At 31.8% G+C, this 20,832-nt stretch overlaps 2 protein-coding genes across 2 annotated transcripts; one reads left to right on the top strand and one right to left on the bottom strand.

Moving 5' to 3' along the window:
- The first annotated feature begins 1,604 nt into the window (after window positions 1–1,604).
- LOC123902460 (probable serine/threonine-protein kinase nek3) lies at window positions 1,605–5,166 on the top strand. The gene is made up of 2 exons (XM_045952189.1): window positions 1,605–1,785; window positions 2,813–5,166. Exon 2 carries the CDS (start codon window positions 2,831–2,833, stop codon window positions 4,781–4,783), a length of 1,953 nt encoding a protein of 650 aa, XP_045808145.1. The 5' UTR covers window positions 1,605–1,785; window positions 2,813–2,830; the 3' UTR covers window positions 4,784–5,166.
- An 852-nt stretch (window positions 5,167–6,018) lies between these two features.
- Window positions 6,019–8,358, bottom strand: LOC123902459. The gene is made up of 5 exons (XM_045952188.1): window positions 8,123–8,358; window positions 6,843–6,966; window positions 6,655–6,744; window positions 6,422–6,520; window positions 6,019–6,330 (listed from the first exon to the last, which is right to left on the bottom strand). The coding sequence occupies exons 1-5, from the start codon at window positions 8,188–8,190 to the stop codon at window positions 6,223–6,225; spliced, it is 489 nt and encodes a 162-aa protein (XP_045808144.1). The 5' UTR covers window positions 8,191–8,358; the 3' UTR covers window positions 6,019–6,222.
- Between the last annotated feature and the right edge of the window lie 12,474 nt (window positions 8,359–20,832).

The following is a 20,832-nucleotide window of genomic DNA, read 5'->3' as shown; positions in this document are numbered from 1 at the left end:
ACAGAAGAAAAAAATATGAGAAAAATAGCATATTGGTTGGTCACAATAAAAATTCTTAGGAAAACATATGATTTCAACGAAAAAATCTTCAAGTCGAGATCTCAACCATTAATTAAAAAAAATTAGGGAAGACGTAGTTCAAAGTATTAAATGGAGAAAATTTTAGTGGTATAGATTTTAACTACTCACCCTTAAATGAAAGTTCTGATTTTGAGAGAATCCATTTTCAAGGAGATTACGACAAAGCTGATGGAAAAAGAATCAACAAAGAACTAGCGAGATAGCAAGATAATAGCTTATTGAAAATCAGGACACAAAATTAAACAAAAATACAATTGAAATTATATATTTTAATAAACACTAATTTTTATTATCATTTTTTTGCATTTTAGAGAGTGTGTTGTAGACCCCAAAAAATTGTTTCTTCCAAAGAAAAAACAATAGGCCCCATCTTTTCCATAAAACAATAAGTCTTTTTCCTTTTTCCTTTTTCCTTTTTCCCTCTTCTAACATTTTCTCTAAGCGAGCTTCTACTTCTTTTTCTCTCTTCTGACAATTTCTCTAAACCACGAATCAACTTTCTTTCACATGATAATATATTCCCAATCTTATGTTCCAATTGAGTAAAAAAAAAAAACTCATGTTCCAATAAATTAATAACAGAAAAAAGTAATCGTAGAATATAATTTGAGTAGTCTCTTTGTAACTTTAGGTACTCTGTGCAAACTTAGAAAATAGGTAATCTATTTTCACTATGGAGGGGAGAGCATAAAAGAGGGGAATAAAGTAGCATAAAGTTCGGAATAAATATCACATGTAACAACATTGTAATTTTCTCTTCTTTTCCCTATGATTCTCTTATCCCCCTGAAACTTTGTTTTTGTCCTTGTGAATAAAGTTTGAAACGTAGATTCTGAACTAAAACCATGGTTTTTTAGTTCATAATCTACATTTCAAACTTTATTTCCCAAGACAAAAACTGAATTTTAGGGGGATAAGAGAACCATGAGGGAGGAAGAGAAACATTCACAACATTGGACAGAGTTAGGTAAACTCACCAATTTTTGGATTGAATTAGGTTGGGTAGTGGTTACACAAATTATTTTTGTTTTTTTTTTAAAAATTAAATAATTAAATTACAAATCATCATATTTTTTCATAAAAAAACTCAACCATCGAATCCCCTTTCTGCACTAGTGATTGTAATTTCTTAAAAAACAGTAGCCTATTTTCACCATGAAAAATAACCATCTATTTTGATCGTGTAAACCCACTAATTTCCCGGTTGGATAATGGGTTATCTGAATGATTTTTCTAAGAGATGGTTATCACAAATTGGTGGGACAATTTTTGAGACAACATTTTTTCCCCTTCATGTTGTCTTCAATGTTGTCCAAAATTTGATATTTCTCTTAATTCTTAAATCTATTTCAAAAAAAATTAAAATAAAAGATCTCGAGTGGAATTGAGTCGGGTCACATGAGTTGTGGTGGTCCGAAGTCGGATCCGAAACCATATTCTTGGGCATATTATGAATTAATTAATACTGGATTATATCTGTCAAAAAACATTAATACTGGATTATACGGTAATATTTTGACTTTAATTAAAATTTAAATTTTAAAGTAAAAATGATTCAAAATTTCAAATCGTGAAATGTAACGAAAGCAAACAAAAAGGAAAAACGCACACAAGTCGAAATGCTATGTTCCAATTGAAGTTCAACAACGTTGTTGTCTTCTGGTTTCAGATCCATTGTTGTTCAAACATTGCTTCAAAACACAGGTAACGTTCCCTTCTTATTTTCGCTTTTTCTTAACGAAAATCCCCATATTTCAACCACATTTCGAAACGGAAATTTTGAAAAAATGAACTATTTTTAGAAATTTCACTCATATTTGAATTATATGATGCATCATTTCTTCAATTGATAAAAAAAGTACCTTTTTCTTAACAGAAATAAAAGTTGCATGCTGGGTGTTTGTTTTTATTACTACTTTAGCTTGTGTGTGTTTTGTGCTTATGCAGAATGTGGTTTTTTGTGATCAATTCAATGTGATGTTGTTAGGATATAGAATAAAAGGGGATTAGAGTAGTTAAGAGCTGTTAGAGCAATTAGTTAGTTAGCTAGTTGGTTAGTTTGTTTGTTATGAGATTAGAGATTTCGATTTGTAAGGTTTTTTTATCTCAACCATCGGATATATATCCAATTAACAGCTAAGATAATTTGAAGCTAATTTTGTTATTGTCTAAATTAAGCCGATTGATCTCTGATTAACGGGCGAGATTGTTTACTAGTGAAACCGTGTGGAATTACTACTGCAGGGTGGCTGTTCAGATTGTTGATATCAGTGTGCTATTACTGTTGTTATATTGGTTGTTGGGCCGGTTTGGATTTGACTTATTTTTGAGCTTATGAAAATAGCTTATGAAAATAAATAAACTTTTATGTTAATTCATAAGTTTTTACTAATAAAAATTGTATCTTTATAAGCTATTTTCTCATAAACTACCTTGAAAAACTTATAATAATACATAAAAGTTTACTTGTTTGTATAAGCTGTTTCGCATAAGCTCAAAAATAAGTCAATCCAAACGGGCCCATTGTCGGCAAGTTTTTAAATAGCCCTCAATGGGCAGAGGGGAGATATATCCGAATAATTGAGTTCTTTGGCTGGTTAATCCATTTTCTTCTGTACTTTTCTTTCCTTTTTGCGGTTGTATAAAGAATTTTAGTCTTTCTTTTGCAATCTTTATTCTTTTGATTACTCAATACTGTTTTGTTCTAACAGATTTAGATTCTGCATTTTAGGTGTATGTTCGTGTCACTATGAGTAGAGCATTTTCATCAAAGAATGCTTCTTATTTGCCTCCACCACCGACACCAAAGTCAAGTTCGAACAAGAGGCGAAGTCCTCGAAGCCCTTTACAGGATCTTAACCGTATTTCCAGCAGCAGCAACGGTAGTGATGCTTCTTCTTCTGTGTCCACTGAAGTCCCAAAGGGTTGCCTCAGGTTCTTGGCTTCCTCTTCTTTCAAAACCCCTGTCAATAGACCCAAGAATATCTCCAAAACCCCCAATTCAGCACCGCGTGGACTTGCGCTAAAACAATCAAAGTCCAATTCCTCAAAGGAGAACCTTCCAAATGGTAATAATGTCGGGTTACAAACCAAAGCACTTGTACCAAATAAAGCTAAGAAGAACCCCCCATGTCTCTACCAGTGGCAGTCTGGTAAGAAATCTAGTTCCAGAACTGTCCAAAATTCTAAGCATAGTTCTGCTTTGAGTGAACGCGGAAACATTTCACCTGCATTTCCATCTTCATTGAAGGCGTTAAAGCAAAAAGATGATATCCTTGGAAAGATAAGTGATAACGCTGTTGAGTCTGGTCATCTCAAATCATCTAACAGAGATGCAAACTCGACTCCTTCGAGTAAAAATGTTGCTGGTTCGGATTTGGATGTTACGGTTTACAGGGAGGCGGAGGATAACTTTAACAGAAGCAATAGTAAAACACCCCCAATTCATAACTCTCTTTCCCCTGAGATACAAAGTGGCTCTTTGATTACAACAACACCACCTGCTTGTTATGGTGCAGGCTATATAGTTTCTGGTGTCACTGACAAAAGAAAATGTAGGCCTAGAGGGATTCTCACTGTAGAAGAGAACTATTCAGGCTCTGCTAAAATGGTTGCTGATTTTATTGATGATGACGATGATAACGATGATGAGAAGAAAACAAAGGATGTTGTTGTTAAGGAAGATAGCCCTTCCTTGTTGCCTTTGCCAACTGAAGCTTTAGTGCATTGGCTTTCTTCGCCTCGTAGCAAGAGAGAGAAAATTCTGAATTGCAAGTCTGAAATTCGACTCGTAGAATCCATAACTCTTGATTCCAGTACTTCACCATCATCAAGTTCAAAGGCTTTCTGGAATTTATGTGATAGTTCTAAAACATTTTGGAATGTAAGTGATAGCAGTGATTTGTCCGGCACTGCTAATGGTATGAGAAGAAAAACGAGTTTTTCAATTTGTGCAGGTAGTCTTTCTGAATTTCAAGTGCCTTTTGATTCCATTTTGTTTTCTCCTAAATCATCACCTAGACTTAGGGAGGATAGCTCAGAAAATGTCATTGACGAGAACTCTCCATTCTCGCTGAATTCAATTGGCAGTGGAAATGTGATTCGAACTCCACAGTCAGATTCCAGTTCAGATTTACATGTTGTACTGTCACTGGCACATGAAGACAATCAAAAGGAAGATGATTTTAACCCTAACTTTAATTCATTCAGTGATGTTCTTCTGTCAGAAACTTTCTTTCTCGATAGTTCTATGCCACTGGAGGATTCGGTTAATTCAAGTTTCCAATTTGATTGTTTGCCTTATGAATCAATTGATCTCAGCAAACTTCCAAAAAATTTGGACTACCAGGAACCATGGTTATCTAGTTCTACAGTAGAGATTGGATCACAATCTCAAAGGAGCATATCATGGAGAGAAGGGTTAACGAGCCAAGTTAATGAGATGGATGAGTTTGATTCTTGTAGATGTTTATCAGATGAAGAAGACCTTGCCGATAATAGCTGCGATAGCAATAGGGTATCAGGTACTCAAATTAATATCGAAGTAGATGATAGCAAAAAACAAAACTGTGATGTTGGACTCACTGAAACTGAGGACAAGGATTTGGTATTAGATGGCCTTGGCAAATCAATGTTTTCTGGTGCCGAGTCTATAAGCACCGATGAAGGCGGTTTAGTTGCTTCAAGGCAGGATTCATACTAGACTTTATGCTACTTGACCAAGTTATATGAAGTGTGAATTTAAATAGGTTAAAGGAAGATTCTACTTGGAGGAAGCAAGCAATTTTTCTTCTTGTTTTCAATATTGGAATAATTTACTGCTTAAGTGGTCAATAATGGTTACTCATTAACCACTCTTTGAATGTAATGTTATTAACTGGTTTAGCAATTGGTTTTTTCTGAACAAGAAATCTTTTTACCGACAATTTCTTGTTTTAATTTTTCATTTCTGATATTCCCTCCACAGTTTTCCATCATTATTTACAGTGAAATTTGTTTTCACTCTCATGGTGGTTAACCTTGATGGAAGCCATTTATAAAATATTATGTATCAATTTTTATGGTTTTCGACCGTCTCTATTGTAAATTGGCAGGGAATACATGTTGAGGCTCAAGTAATGAGTGAGTGAGTTCCAGTTAAGTAGTTGAAGAGAATCAGCAATGACAAGAGGCTTGTGTTATATGTTACTTCAAGCTTTCACTCTTAGTTTTTTTATCAAATTGATGTTATATGTTACTTCAAGCTTTCAACTAAACATATAGTACATTATTAGAGATCAACATTTTGTGATGGTAAAAGAGTTCTTATAGCAACAATCCATGACAACCAGTTAAATTTTTATCTGCAAAATTTCACAACTTTCTTTTGATAACATACTAAGAGTGCGTTTAGTTTTGCATTTATCTTAATAGTGTTTCGAATAGAATTGCTTTCAAATGAGGTAATCTATAAAAAATAAAAAGAAACGAAAAAAGCTCTCCATTTCTTTGAAGAATAGAGAAAACTCCTACTCGCATTTGGATGTACATCCACATATCAGGATTTATATCTATCATGAGTATGCATTTTTCTAAATACACAAAGTGTAATGTTGGTTTTAAATGGCATCACACCAATAAGCATCCACAGACACAGTGATGCTCAATTTTGAGCTTCAATAGATTCATGGTGGATAATCATCGGGACGTGAGATTATAAATTATACCGCAGAACCAACTGAAGGTGCAGTAGCATTAGGTCAGGTCTATGATCTAATGCTTCATATTCCTTTGCTGCAGCCTGCACAACATGATGACAGTTGAGACTCAAAAGCTGGTATCTCGAGAAAGTGTGTTCGATTCTATTTTACACCTCTGGGATCAATTTTGACACCTCCAAAAATGAAACCAGACATGTACTAAAATAAAACAAATTGAACTGGATAAAACATTGGGAGATTAGCAAGAAAATCTAACCAAATCTTTTGTTGATAGGTTCTTAGCCGCAAGTACAACATAATTCTAAACGAAAGCTCAAGCACATCGATAATCAAATTATGTGCCAATTGACAAAAACGATAATGTGAAAAACTAACTATTCCCAAACATAGCAACACAGCAATCTAACACTTTCTTAGGAACAGATACACATCTTTCTAATTTCTAAACTTTTTTTGTTTTTGCATTTGGGGTCTTCTTCCTTAACTGTTTCCTAGGAATTGAGTTCTTCATCCCGATAAAAAATAGCAATGCGCCAAAAAGTGCTGCGTTCTGCCACCAAAAGTGAACACACTTATTAGATTTTCATAAAGATAAAACCATAATCCAAAAACAAATGAAATAAACAAGAGTTTGCATGTACCTGAATGAACTCATTTCGCAGTAAATCGTATTCAGGCTTAGTAGGTCTATAGTTGTAGAAATCATACAGAACAGGAGTAGCAAGCGCCAGATATGAAAGCTACAAAAGTTACGAGGAAAAAAAACTCAGTTTGTATTATAATATTTTAGGACCAAAAGAATATCAAAGCTTGAAAGAATATTTGAAAAATGGCAATGCCTATTTGTTTTTAAGCTAAGAGAGGAAGCCTTTACCAAGAGAAAGGATCCAAATGTGCTTCCAAACACAAACAAGATTCCTCCAACTCCCTTTAGAAATATGATAGTGGCAGCGACTTGCCGAACCTGTATTAAACATTTCAATCAGAAAGATAATTACCAGTAAAAATTGAGTTCCATTCAGAAACATCCATTACAGTATCGGAGAAGAAACAAAATCTTACATAAGATACATTAAAATCTGGTATCGCTACCCCCAATTTGGAGGATAAATTTTTCCTCACGACCGTGAGCTTGGGAATCAGCTCCTTTGAAATGGGTCCACCAGTGGCATCAAAGTCATTAAACCTAGAAACATACATTCAAATATAAATAAGAACGCACTAAATGTTGCATCAATAATATCAATAGCATATTAAAAATGACTAGCAACTCAACATTTTATTTATTGGCTAAAAACTTGTTAAACAAAGGTACATGCTACACTGCCAAAATACAAAGTAAAGTAATAACCTTTGCAGCAGAAAAAGCTAAAGCTTACTACATAACTACATTCCAAGCAACAAATATTAAAAGACATAATATCAGAGCAAAAATAATTAGAACCACAAAATCTCTGCACAAATGCATATAGTACTTTGACCCTTGCAAATTGATGTAACAAATACTATTGGAAAACCAGCTCAATGGACTGTGGACTCTTATTCCACCGGATTTCAAAACACAGATAGGCTTATTTTTTGGGTTACCCTGATATGGGTACAAAGTTTCCACTGACGTTAGCGATGATTAATCTCCGTCGGAGAACCTGTGGGGCACACGGTGGATTCTCCCCTTCAACCGAATTTTCTCCATACGCATGAGCCATGAATCAAAACCCGTGACTACATGCTTACGGGGACCAGGACTCTTACCACTTGTAAAAAAATTCATTGTTGGTACAACTAGGCTTCTACTAAGCTCATATATTATACTCTATCCCCCTTAATTAATATAGACAAAAAATGTAACATAAAAAACAGCAGAATTCATAAGTGAATAACAAGGACTTTCATAATAACAATAAGCAGAACAAGAAAACTTGAAATGTTATCTAACAAGACATATAAAAGTAGCTTAATAATCAAAGATTTAAATCTGTGAGCTCATCTTGGTCTATTCCTATCTAACTTGATATCAAGTTATCAACTCTTTATATGCAAACATGAAAATCCTCAATGAGTTGAAGGAGACAACTAAAAAGGAAAAACAATAAAACCCAATATGAATCAATAATTGACATAAAAACACAAAGCAGCAAAGAGAATTCTTCTATTCCTAACTCATAAACACTTTGTGGGATCCAATTGTATCTAAAAACGTAAATCTGAATGGAAAAACCCAGATGCAGAAAAACGAAAATATAACGGAAAAAATATAAAAGGATGAGTTTTGAAGTAATAGGTGGGGGTATATTGAAGAAAAAAAGCATGGATCTGAAGAGAGAGAGAGAGAGAGAACTGACATCTGCCATGCGGAGAGGATGAAGAGAGAAGCAAAGAGGAGACGACCCAGAAAGGAGAAGAAACCCATTGTTTGTTATTCTCTCTAGCTCTCGCTCACTCACTGTGTGTTGTTGCGCCTTCAGCTTGAGAGAGAGAGAGAGAGAGAGAGAGGAAGAAATGAGGAAGAGACCAATGGTTATTGGAAAGAACCAAAATTATGATTTTTGTTTTATCTAGGGAACCAAATTTGTGTTTTGTTTTTAAAATAAAAAATATTGATGATATAAGGTAATCTAATAATAATATTGACATAAAAATATTTCTTTTTTAGTGTACGGACATAAATATATTTCTAAACGTGCATCCCTCTATTTTAGTAAAATAATATTGAGTTTTGTAGAAAAGGAAAAATTAAATAGGTACAGTAATTTTTTTTGTTTACGTTGGTTCTTATTATAAGAAAATATTCACTTTTTATATACATTTAAAATGTAATGTATTTAGACAATAATATGGACTAGATATATCAAACTTTTAATGTATCTAAAAAAATGAACCTCTTTTTATAATTAGGACCAGAGAGATTTTTTTTTAAGGTCAAGTGTATGGTATTGTTTAAAATTAATTATAATTTTAGTTTTTTTTCTTACGAAATATAATTTTGGTTTTTTTTATTCACTCACAAAAATTAATACTCTCATTTTAAGATAATTGAGTTTTGATCTATCATATTTGTCATTTGATGAATATGAAAAAAAAAAAAAAAGGACAAATTTTACAGGATGGAGGGTGGTAGGCTTCGAGGTGGAGGGAGGAGAGGGTCTTCATGGTGGAGGGAGATAGTGCGTATTAGGGAGGGAGGTGAGCTAGGGAGTCGTTGGTTTTAGGAGCATGTGTTGAAGAGGGTGGGGGACGGGTCAAATACTTTTTTCTGGAACGATCACTGGGTGGATGAGATTCCTTTGTGTGAGCGGTTTAGTCGTCTGTTTGATTTGGCGGAGACCAAACTGCGTACTATGGTTGAGATGTCCTTGTTAGGGTGGGGAGTTGATGGGGGGCGTGAGAGTGGCGGAGGCAGTTGCGAGGATGGGAGGAGGATGAGTTGAGGGAGTGTCAGACTTTACTTTTCCTCATTTCTTTGCAGGCTCTTTCCTCGTATAGGAGGCAATGGCAGTCTGACCCTGACAAAGGGTACATTGTCCGGTGAGCATATCAACTTTTGACTTCTCAGGATTCGGCTTCCATGGATGACGCAGAAAAACTCATTTGGCACTCTCAGGTTCCGCTGAAGGTCTCTAGCTTTGCGTGGTGTCTATTGCGTGACAGGTTGCCCACAAAAACAAACCTGGTCACCCGTGGTATCATATCTCATGCAGCTCAGTTGTGTGTTTTCAGTTTTGGAGAGGCAGAGTCAACCAATCACTTATTTATCTCATGTGGTACTTTTGGATCTTTGTGGGCCTTAGTATGTTCTTGGATTGGTATCTCAGTGGTGGATTCTACTTCTTTACGTGATCACTTCGTCCAGTTCACTTATTTAGCAGGTGGCTCTAAGACACTTTTGCAGCTCGTTTGACTTGCTTGCGTTTGAGTTATGTGGACGGAGAGAAATTCCAGGTTGTTTAGAGGCTCATCCAGCACTATACATCACTTGATGGACATGATCAAACTCTTTACTTTTAGGTTGTTGAAGGCAAATAATATTACTCTAGCTTTTAACTATCATAGTTGGTGGTATGATCCTTTGTTATGTTTGGGTCTTGTATGATTTATTTTTTCGATATTTTTTTTGACACTTTGTAAATGTTGGTAGTCTTTTTCGGTACACCTTGTACCGAGGGGACTGATTAATTTATATAGCCGTTTCAAAAAAAATACTGGACATATCAAAACCAATGTAACCTCTAGTTCATATATATATACAATTGGTTGGACCGGTCAACCGATATTAAATAAATAAATGTCTCAAGTGATTAAAAAGATAGTTTATTCTACTATTTAAAAATAATAATTTTCATGTATTGTTTTATTTATTAGTCAAAAAAATGTATTGTTTTATTTATGGAAATCTCGTGTTTTTTCTTTCTTAAAAAATGAAATTACATTGGGCTTTTTGTTTTTTTTTATTATCAAACTTCTAGTTTTCTGTGGCCCAAATCTACTTGCATTACTAACACTAACCTTAAAAAATTAAAAATATTAAAAATATGCAGCTGCCTCCCCCAATCTGTCTAAACCTGGAAAAAAAAAGGATTTTAGTTTTAAAAATAATAATAATAAAAGGGTTGACCTGCCGATCTAGGAAAATCGGGATTGATTCATCGTTTTTTCTAATTTTACTTGTTCACATTGATATTTCCTCCGATTCTTCAGATTAATGGTTCAACAAGATTGGCCGGACCGGTGCTAGGTCTAGTTTTGGTTCAATCGGTTAAACCGACCGATCCGGTCTAAATATTAAAACATTGGTACGAACTCATATTGCTACCCATCTGTTTTAAATGATAGAAAAATAGTTTTCAAACATAATATCACAAATAATCACTCTAGATAGATATAAATGAATGCCAATCTATGAATTATAGTTTGTTAATTTTGACTCATGTCAAATCTTCTATATTGCATGTTAAAATTTTATAATGAGCTTTAATTTATGTTTTTGACCTAGAAATAATAATAATTCATTCAAATTGATAGAATACATCGAATGATACAAATTCAAACTCGCTAAAAACTGAAAATGATAAATCTGCGAACAAACTCACGACAATTACATTAATAGCATACAATATCATAATGCCTACAAATGTGACAAAATTTACAAATATGACTAAATTGAAATGCTCGTAATACTCATGTCATGTCTCCGAGTCTGCAACGTTGACGATGCCAAATTATTGAGTGAATATGCACCGAGTCAAATCTAATATGTCAATTTGAACCGAACAAACACACCCCACCAAGACGAGAAAACAAAATAATGCCGCAACAAGACGACGACCAACACAACGTCGCACTAAGACGACAAAATCACAAAGAGAAAAACTAAATATATGTGAAAATCACTTATTTGAATGAAAGAAAAGAAAAAAAAAAAAGTGCCTAAAACCACCCCTCTTAAGAAAAAGAGAAAACTAGTATTTAAGAAAAGTACTGGGCAGCTATTGTGATTTTTTTTTTTTTTTTTTTTTACTTTATGTTTTATAAAACACGTATACAAGAATTTGCTATTAAAATGAGAAATATCACCCAAATAGATTCAATATTATTCATCTATGAATCCAAATATAGGGCCCGGACTATTTGGAGCCCTAATAAAGGCTCATATCTATTTACTTAGTGAATCACATGGTAATCTTGATCTTAATTTTCACGTAATTAATTTGTGATCTTAACCTATATAATGATCTTAGGGACTTCTATTCAGTTTTTGGATTAACTAGAAGTTGATTTATTTTATTGTCCTACACGCTTTTGTGTGGGCTCATTGGGTTATGTTTATGTCCCCCAGTTTTGTATTTTTTTTTTTTATAAATTAAGAGAATAACGGGTATCAAATGAATTTTAGAAATACCAATTAAGGCACACCTAAGATCCTCATCGTCTTCCCCCAGTTTTGTATATATCTTTTTCCTTTTTATTTTTATATATAATAAGAAGATATAGGAAAAAGATGATGGCAAAATCTGCTTGATCCCATGATGTCTAGATACCCTTTGCCTTATAAAAAGAAAAATTATCTTAATTTTCTCTATCTACCTACTTACACGTTTTTATATGGCTTAATCCACTAACATACAAATCATACTTTTTTGTTATAAAATAATAGAAGCTTTGTTAAAAAAAAAATAAAAAAAAATATAGAAGCTTAAGGCTCGTTTGGTGCACATGATAAGAGACAGAATATGATAACTTTATCATATCCTGCCGCAATCCAGTCTTTGGTGATACAGCATGATATGATAAGTTAATCCCGAAGTTTATCCTATCTTGTCTCTCTAGTTATAATTTTTATCCTGAATTTGAGCTGAGTTATCTGCAGGATAGGATAAGAAAAAAAAATTACTGATTTATTTTATAAAATATATTTTAAAATACATAAAATAAAATTAATAAAATATAAATAATAAAATAATTAATTTTTAAATATATACGTGATTTTCTCACGGGGGTAATTTTGTAATTTATATATTCTAAAAAATCAAAATTTTACTAAAATTATAATATTTTAAATTAAAATGATTATTAAAAAATTGATAAATAGGGATATTAATTTATATTTTATAAAAAATTAAATATAATTCTTTTGCAATAGTAGTTTTATTATTTACGAATTACGTATATGAGATATATCATATATTTATTTGGCTTATCTAACATAGTAACATGTATATATCATTGAGTTATTTATTTGATCATGATTCAAATAAAAAATTAAACTTGATTATTTTCTCATGATTTTTATTTGAAATTATATAAAGTTATTTGATTACTTATTTATATTTTTTATTTATAAAATTCAAAGTATTACAAAATAATTTTAAAAAAATAACAATTTTTTTACAGGAGTAATTTTGTCATTTAAATATGTTATATATCTTATCATATTATTATGAGCTATTAAAAACAAAATATAATAGTTATCATGTTTGTTATCATGCGTGCACCAAATACATGATATGATAAATGAGTATAACTATTATCCTGCTGTTATCATATCTTTATCCTATTTTATATTTTATCCTGTCACTATGCTATCCTGCGCACCAAATGAGTCTTTAAGGGCTGAATAATAACACTATTTATTAAAATACTAAAAACACCTAACTAGTTTAAAATACCACTTCACACCTCGTAGAAAACATATGTTCAAAAAGAGATGTGACAAAGATTCTTTCTTCAACGCCACAATTACACACAATTTCTCACCTAAAATTATTATTGTTCGTAAAAAATTGATTAGCCAAAAAACCGTGCCGATTTAATCCTTTATATTTTTATGTCTTTTTTATATCCTTAATTTATTATTCTTTTTTATCCTTAATTTATTTTGTATATGTTTTTTCAACCTTCAAATCTATTATTTTCTTTTAGGGCATAAAATATATTTATTATTGAATGTGAACAAAGAAAAAAATTATAAATTTGAAGCTTAAGATTTATATTTAAACATGAAAAAGGACTAAAATGTTATGAAAAAAAGATAAAAGACTAAAATGTTAACTGAAATTATGTTAATATCAAATAAAAGTAAACTGTGTCAAATCCAAATTGACAACATCCACATTTCCCACACATGCAAGAAGGACTCGGTAATTTAGAGTTCGATCATAAGGTAAGTAAAATTTGGCAAAAAAAATTTTGCACAAAAATTTGAACTTAGATTCTCCAAAACAATTTATTCTAAGGGAAATTTATTAACCACTTGTGCCTAATGTCTTGGTTCAATAATTTCAAATGTCGATGGAACAAATTTTTTTTATTTTTTGGTTAAATGTCTAATGACTAGAAATTATACTCATAAAGTGGATAAATGAGATTACCGGGATTCGAACTCCGCCCTACATATATAATGCAATGTCTCTTAACTGAGCTAATCTCACGGAACCAGATGGATGGAACACAATTTAGTAGGGATTTAACGTTTTTTTTTTCTTGACACGTGAATAAATTTCCTAAAATAAATGTTTTTTTTTATTGAAAGACAGAAGTTTGACAATTTTCCCTAGATATGGCTCTGGAAAGACGAGGCATTTGGTGGCATATCCTTTAACTTGGTGTATGGAGTATGGTTAAAGGAACATCACCAAATCATAAATAAAGTATTATTTATTTATTATTAGAAAAATTATCCATTATATATTTATTTAATTTTGACAAATTATCCACTAAGTGGAACTCAAAATTATAATAATTAGTGGAGTCCAAACCATATCCATAAAAAATTATTAAAGCTATTAGGTGGAGTCCGGATTAGGAATCTCAAGAATTATGCATTTACACGGTCATCATATTATCATCATATTGATTTAGATTGATAATAGATTCAGATTTTCTGTCTGTAGTGCAGTGTTCTTTTGATTTTTTGTATTATTGTGGGTTTATTTTATTTTAGATTGATAAATTAATTTTGATAAATTATTGAGTAAATTAATGATAGGTCATCAGAGATAAAAATGTATAACATGGATAATTCGATTATTTTAATATTGTAACTTGTAGGCATATAAATATGTCATTATATACTATTAATTTATGTATTGTAAATTTGTTTGTATAATATCCTTTTTCGTTTATTTTATCGATGTTTTTATGTTTTTATCCGTGCATTTATCAATTTGAATATAAGAGGACTCCGTCAAAAAATAAAACAAAAAGAGACTATGTATACCCAAAATAGTATAAAATACACTCAAAATCAATGTGTTTGAATTCTAAAGATGGAGAAACAATTATATGTGTGCAACGCTAAAAAATAATATTTACTTAACATATAGTTTTAGATCAAATGCAAGGGGTAATAATGAAAAAAATGCAAAGTATCCTTGTCTTGCAAGCTTTCTTCATATCTTTGAATAGAAAAGAAAAAGTGCATGTGTCTGCATGTTTTTATCTCTCTTTTCTATTTCACCTTTCAACCAATTATCCCAACCTAACACACTGCTAGATGAGATAGCTTGGTGCACAAGCTAGTCATCTACCGAGTGAGAATTCACTATGAATTATTCTGCACATTTTATATTTCACTGTTTTGTTTTTAATGGAAAATAATATATATATATATATATATATATATATATATATATATATATATATATATATATATATATATATATATATATTACTCCCTCTGGTTCTATATATAAAAAACATTTCATTTTTTAATTCATTCTAGAATTGATGTATATAGATAATAATATAATCTAAAAACATAAATTTAATTTACAAAGAATCTAAAACGTGAAATGTATCTTATATATAGAACTAGAGACTAAAAAAGAAAGAGGTACAAGAGTCGATACATTTTATATTTCACCGTCTAAAAAGCACTTAAGTCTTTAGACACGAAAAAGCAAAGCAAGTGCCTTATAGCTATATTATGATGATTACTACTATGTACATAAAAAGATAAATTACAGGATCACTAAGCAACAGATGGATGAATTATCTCAGGATCACTAAAAGCATGAACTTCGTGGTTTCCCATGTGTATAGGGAAGGTAACCAATGTGCAGATGATTTAGCTAACATTGGCCTCTTTATTGATATGTTTACTATATGGAATAAGCTCCCTCGGCAGATTAGTAGTTTTTTGCTAACAATAGATTGGGTAATCCTAGTTTTAGAATCTCTCGTGTTTAAGGAGGTTTTGGTCTAGTCCCCCCTCCTTTTTTTGTTATTCTCTCTTTTTATGATATATATTTTGAGGTAGTAGCACTTTGCTACTCCTCTTTTGGGAAAAAAAAAAATACTACTATGTACATAAAAAGATAAATTACATAAATAATCATAATCATGTTTTCTTCATTTTAATAAATTTTCATCTATGAAGTTTATTTTGTACATAATTTCTTAAAATAAAATTTGGATTAGGTTGAAAAATAATGAGTTCCAGCCTCCAGGATTATCTTGATGCTCTTTTGAAATTAGTATATATCGAGTATTAATTAATGGAGAATTATTGCTCTTGTCTTGTCTTTATTATATTATACCAACACCATGCAGTACGTAAATCCAACTACATTATTCAAAAAAGTGATTTTCATTAAGACAAAATTTTTTAAAACAAAATTTTTTAACTTCAGGACTAAAACTGAATAAAAAAAAAGCTACAATTGCAGGGACTTTGTAACATATTTAAACCTAATAGGGGAGGGTATGATTCCAACTGTTTAAATATTAATTGTTTTTTTTTAATGGCGTTTACATGTTGTTGCTATTCCTATATGGAATGCAAATATCTATAGCTGAAGTAAGAGAGATGATGTAACACACAACTCAGTCTCGTGTTGATGATTGATGTTGTGGGTGTTGCTCGTCCAAGAACTTAGTTTTTTTTCTCTTTTTATTCTTGTGTTATTTGTTTTATTTTCCATCTCATAAAAAAAAAAGATATGATGTAACACATAGTTTCCACCAGCCATCATTGGATCAATTTATGTCATAAGATGATGATTTGACACTTACATCTATACCATTCAATAAAAGATCTAAAGAATAAAAAGTAAAATAGTGTGAGACTTCACAACTTCAGCAAATCCAAGTCCGGCTAAAGCCTATCTAAAAACAAGTGTAATTGTTGTTGAAGAGTAAGCCTATGTTTGGTTCAGCTTCTACAACTCCTAGACGTGCGTTTTTACCATCTAATGTGATTTATTTGTGTTGCAAAGATGTTTTTGGGTTTTACTTATTAAATCAATTTTTATTCTCAAACTCAATTATTGTCACCGCTCAACCAAACACACTAAGTGAATGTTAGACTTAAAGTGACTAGGCTTGCAAAGGCAGCTCACTTCAAAGGGCCAACCATGATTGTACATGTAAAAAATTTGTCACATTTAGATAAAGAGAATTTCTTTTGCCTCACTATCTATTTTTTCGCGTGCCCTACAAAATTAGCAAAGTACCTATGCTCGTTATTTTGGTAGTAGATACCCCTAAAAATACTCAACTAATTTTTTTTAATAACGTCTGCTACTTAAGTAACGGATGAATTGCACAACATACACCTACTCCACACAAAATATTGAGGCATAGAATGACCACAGACAATTAAATACAGTAATCTTGATGTGTCTCAATAACATATCAATGGTTTTCAATTTTTCTAAATTTCTTTATGGATGATCTATATGATATAAACTTTCAATCTAACGATAAATTTTGTAAAATTTGTATTCGATAGATCACTTGTCCATGATGAATCACCGTGGCATTAGCTTATATGACATATCATTGAAGTATTTTATTTAATTCATTTTTCTTCTTCAACTTTTTCCACTTATGTCTGGGCACCCAAATCACATATTTGCACATTATGTGTGTGCAACGCTAACTAAATATAGTAATTAATTAAAAGCACTATAATGTGACCGAATGATAAGATAGCTTGTTGCACAAGCTACTCGTTTAGTTCCTAGAGTGACCGAGTAAGAATTCACTATGGATTATCCTGCACATTTTATATTTTCACTGTCTAAAAGCACTTAATTAATTATAGGAGAAGGTTAACTTGTGCCCTTAAGGGCACATGGCATATGTTAAGAAGATAAATGTGAAAAAAATTTATTGAACTTGTGGTGTATTCAATTATCTAAACATTAAATTCTTTGTATCATTAAATGTTATATTTCTATTTTTAGGTAGCTTAACATTTTTTTGGGGTAAGGAAGCTAAAAAGAAAAGGAGAAAACATAAAAAGAAAAACTATTCACGAAAAAAGAAGGTTCCCATTGTGTCGTTCTTAAGGAGATCACGAACGCCTTATGGGGGAGAAGTATGAGTCAAGAAGTCGGCATCTGAAGAGGCTCCAAGTTTAGCGAAAATATCCGCACATTAATTCCACTTTCTAAGTGTGTGATGAAGAGAAACATTGATTTGAGAGAGCAACTCCTTTATATCTTGAATCAACACAACATGAGTATGATATTTAATTTAACTTGAGGACCTTTTACGAGGTTGACACAGTGTAAAGAATCAAAGTAGCAAACAAGTTCATCAATACTCATATCTTTGGCCAACAGCAGACCCTTGTAAATAGCATATAGTTTAGCGAAAAAAACGTCAAATGAATTATACAATTACATAAATAATCATACTCGCGTTTTCTTCATTTTAAATTTCCATCTATATATGAAGTCAGTTGTGAATTCGGATTGATTCACACCAATAATCTTGATGTGTGGAGCAAATCGAATAAGCAATCAAAACGTGGAAATAACAATAATAATCACGAACAAAAGATAAGCAATAAAACTGTAAAGAACACGAAGCAATTGTTTACCCAGCTCAGTCAAAATCGACCTACTCTGGGGGAGAGAGCCACTCTCCGTTCCACTATCAATGAAAAGCTTGATTACAACGAGATTCAAAACAAAAGAGTCGCAAGAATTAGACTTCAACCCTAATTCTACCCTTTTCCCAAATCTCTTCCCGTGACCAAGAGATTTCAATGAAAAGTGATTACAAGATGAAAGAATCAACACCCAAAACCTAGAGATGAACAAAAAGTAACCCTCTTAACCCTAGCCGCTGTTTTGGTGAAAGAAACCCTCAAAATCCTGTTACAAATATCAGAAAAACGTGACATATATATAAGTCTTCGAAATTTTCGTCCGGGGCCCCAAATCTCACGTTCGGGGCGTGAAAACAGCAGGTACCCCCCCCTTTTCCTGCTTCAAATTTCACCCTGGACATCAGATTTTTGTCCGGGGCACCAAAACAACAGCTTTGCTGTTTTTCCACGTTTTCAAGGTAATTTGCAACAAAGTCTATTTCCATCTATATATGAAGTCTATTTTGTATATAATTTCTTAAAATAAAATTTGGATTAGGTCTTGACCTAAAAAAAATAAAATTGGATTAGGTTGAAGAATAATATAAATCGAGTAATAATTAATGGAGAATTATTGGTCTTGTCTTGTCTTATTACCAACACTATGCACACCGTACGTATATCCAACTACATAATTCAAGAAAGTGGTTTTCTTTAAGAAAGGTGGAAGGGAAATGCTTTTGCTAGATTTGTGAAATTGGAAATAATGATAATATGCATTTATGCATGCTGCTGATATCAGAATCAGATTATTATTGATGAGTGCTTCACAATAGCCACGCACTACAAAAAACTGTTTTGGACTAATGCGTTTTTCAAATATAATAATTAAAAGTAGTGGTGGTTTTATTTCAACAAATAATAGTATTAGATATGGAAACCAAAGGGATTTAATTTTCAATTTAATACAATATATCTCAATAATTGTCAATAAGTTAATGAGCTCTCCCACAAATTGTTGGGGAAAATTCAAGTTTGATTTCTGGTCAGTATTTACTAACTTCACAACTGAACACGAAATTATTAAAGACTCTTATGAGATATTATACTAGTTGGTTTAAGCCACTAGATTTAGTTTAATGGTGAGTGATTTAAAGAGTATATTGAAGATCTTGGGTTCGATCGTCAACGCTATCCTAAATATAACAAAAAACAATAGTGGTGGTTTAATTCCAACAAATGAAGTGTACTCTAAAGCATATGTACTCGAAAATACATGTCATAATAAATCAGTTTAGATTTCTGTGAGATTAATTTAGTTGACAACAACATTACATATCATATGTAAGGGTCGAGATTCGAACCCCAAACACTCCATTTGTTCATTTTAAGGGTGGAGTTTCTAGCAATTAGGTTATCTGACAAATTTTTTTTTAGATTAATGGTAGAAAATTGATTTATTATTTTTTTTTCAGGTAGAAAATCAGTTTAGCCTCGGTTGACCGTGTTCTTCCAAAATTCAATTAATTAATGTTATAACATTACATCTATGTTGGTTGAAGTGTCGCCCATTTAGAGCATCCATAATGGAGAAATTCAATTTTTGGTACTTAAGTGGGTTACACATATACACATCACTGCGTTTAAGCCAACATATAATAATAATACCTAATAAGCACTCATTCTCTCCAACCCAGCACCTCTTATAAAGTTCTAAATGAGACCCACTAATAACTATACATCTCACTTATAACTCTACATCATTAAATGGGTTCCACATAAACAAATAAGTATCAATGCTTAAATAAGAATCCGTACTCCCTCCGGACACAAATATAAGAAAAAAAACACTTCAAATTTTGGACACAAATATAAGCAAAAGTCAGCTACTTTTTTTTGGTAGAAAAATTCAACCACTTTTAAACTAATTAATACTATTATTCCTAATATACCCTTATTTAATCATTTCACGTTCCAAGGTATAAATCACTTTTCAAAGGGTAATATAGTAAACTTAACTCATGTTTTGCATTAAATCAAGAAAATTAACTACATTTAACTAAATTTCTTAAACACCGCGTAAACGGTTGTTTTTTCTTATATTTGTGTCCGGAGGGAGTACCTATTAGATACTCAAATATGTTTTGCTCCAACGGTAATACATAATATGTACCATTTCTTATTGAAATAGGTGCTACCATTAGATATGGTCTTGGTGGTTTCAATTTTTGTTGTTATTTACCCAAAAATATATGCACAGAAAAGGAACCAAGTCATTGGGCTCAAGTGGTTAATGAGCTTCACCAAAAAGGACGGATTTCGGGAGAACCCGGATTCGATTCCTAAGTAGAACAATTTCTTTATCAGACTTTACTTACCTCGCGGCCGAACTCTAAACTACTAGGATCCATTTCCCCTAGAAACCAGAAAATTATAAAAAAAAAAATAAAAATCAATGAGCCGACATTCAAATTTTTTGGAAGATCAGCAGTTTCCATATACTGTAGTACTACAATGCACTAAGTGACAAAAGAAGGCTATATGCACTATATGGAGGAATTATCCCATAAGAATATTAAATTTAGCTAAAAATTATTTATTTTCGTAAGTTATTTTTTATAAGTTAAAAAATAAGTTAATTCAAACCGTTTCTAATATAATTATTGGTGTTTTTATGGTTTTACTATTATATAACCATAAGCTATTTTTAATTTGTTTAAAGATCATACTCTATGT

This window comes from Trifolium pratense, linkage group LG1 (genome assembly GCF_020283565.1).
Source record: "Trifolium pratense cultivar HEN17-A07 linkage group LG1, ARS_RC_1.1, whole genome shotgun sequence".
Classification (NCBI taxonomy): domain Eukaryota; kingdom Viridiplantae; phylum Streptophyta; class Magnoliopsida; order Fabales; family Fabaceae; genus Trifolium; species Trifolium pratense.
The sequence above is the reverse complement of the archived record's forward strand: the minus strand, read 5'-3'. Positions and strand labels throughout refer to the sequence as shown.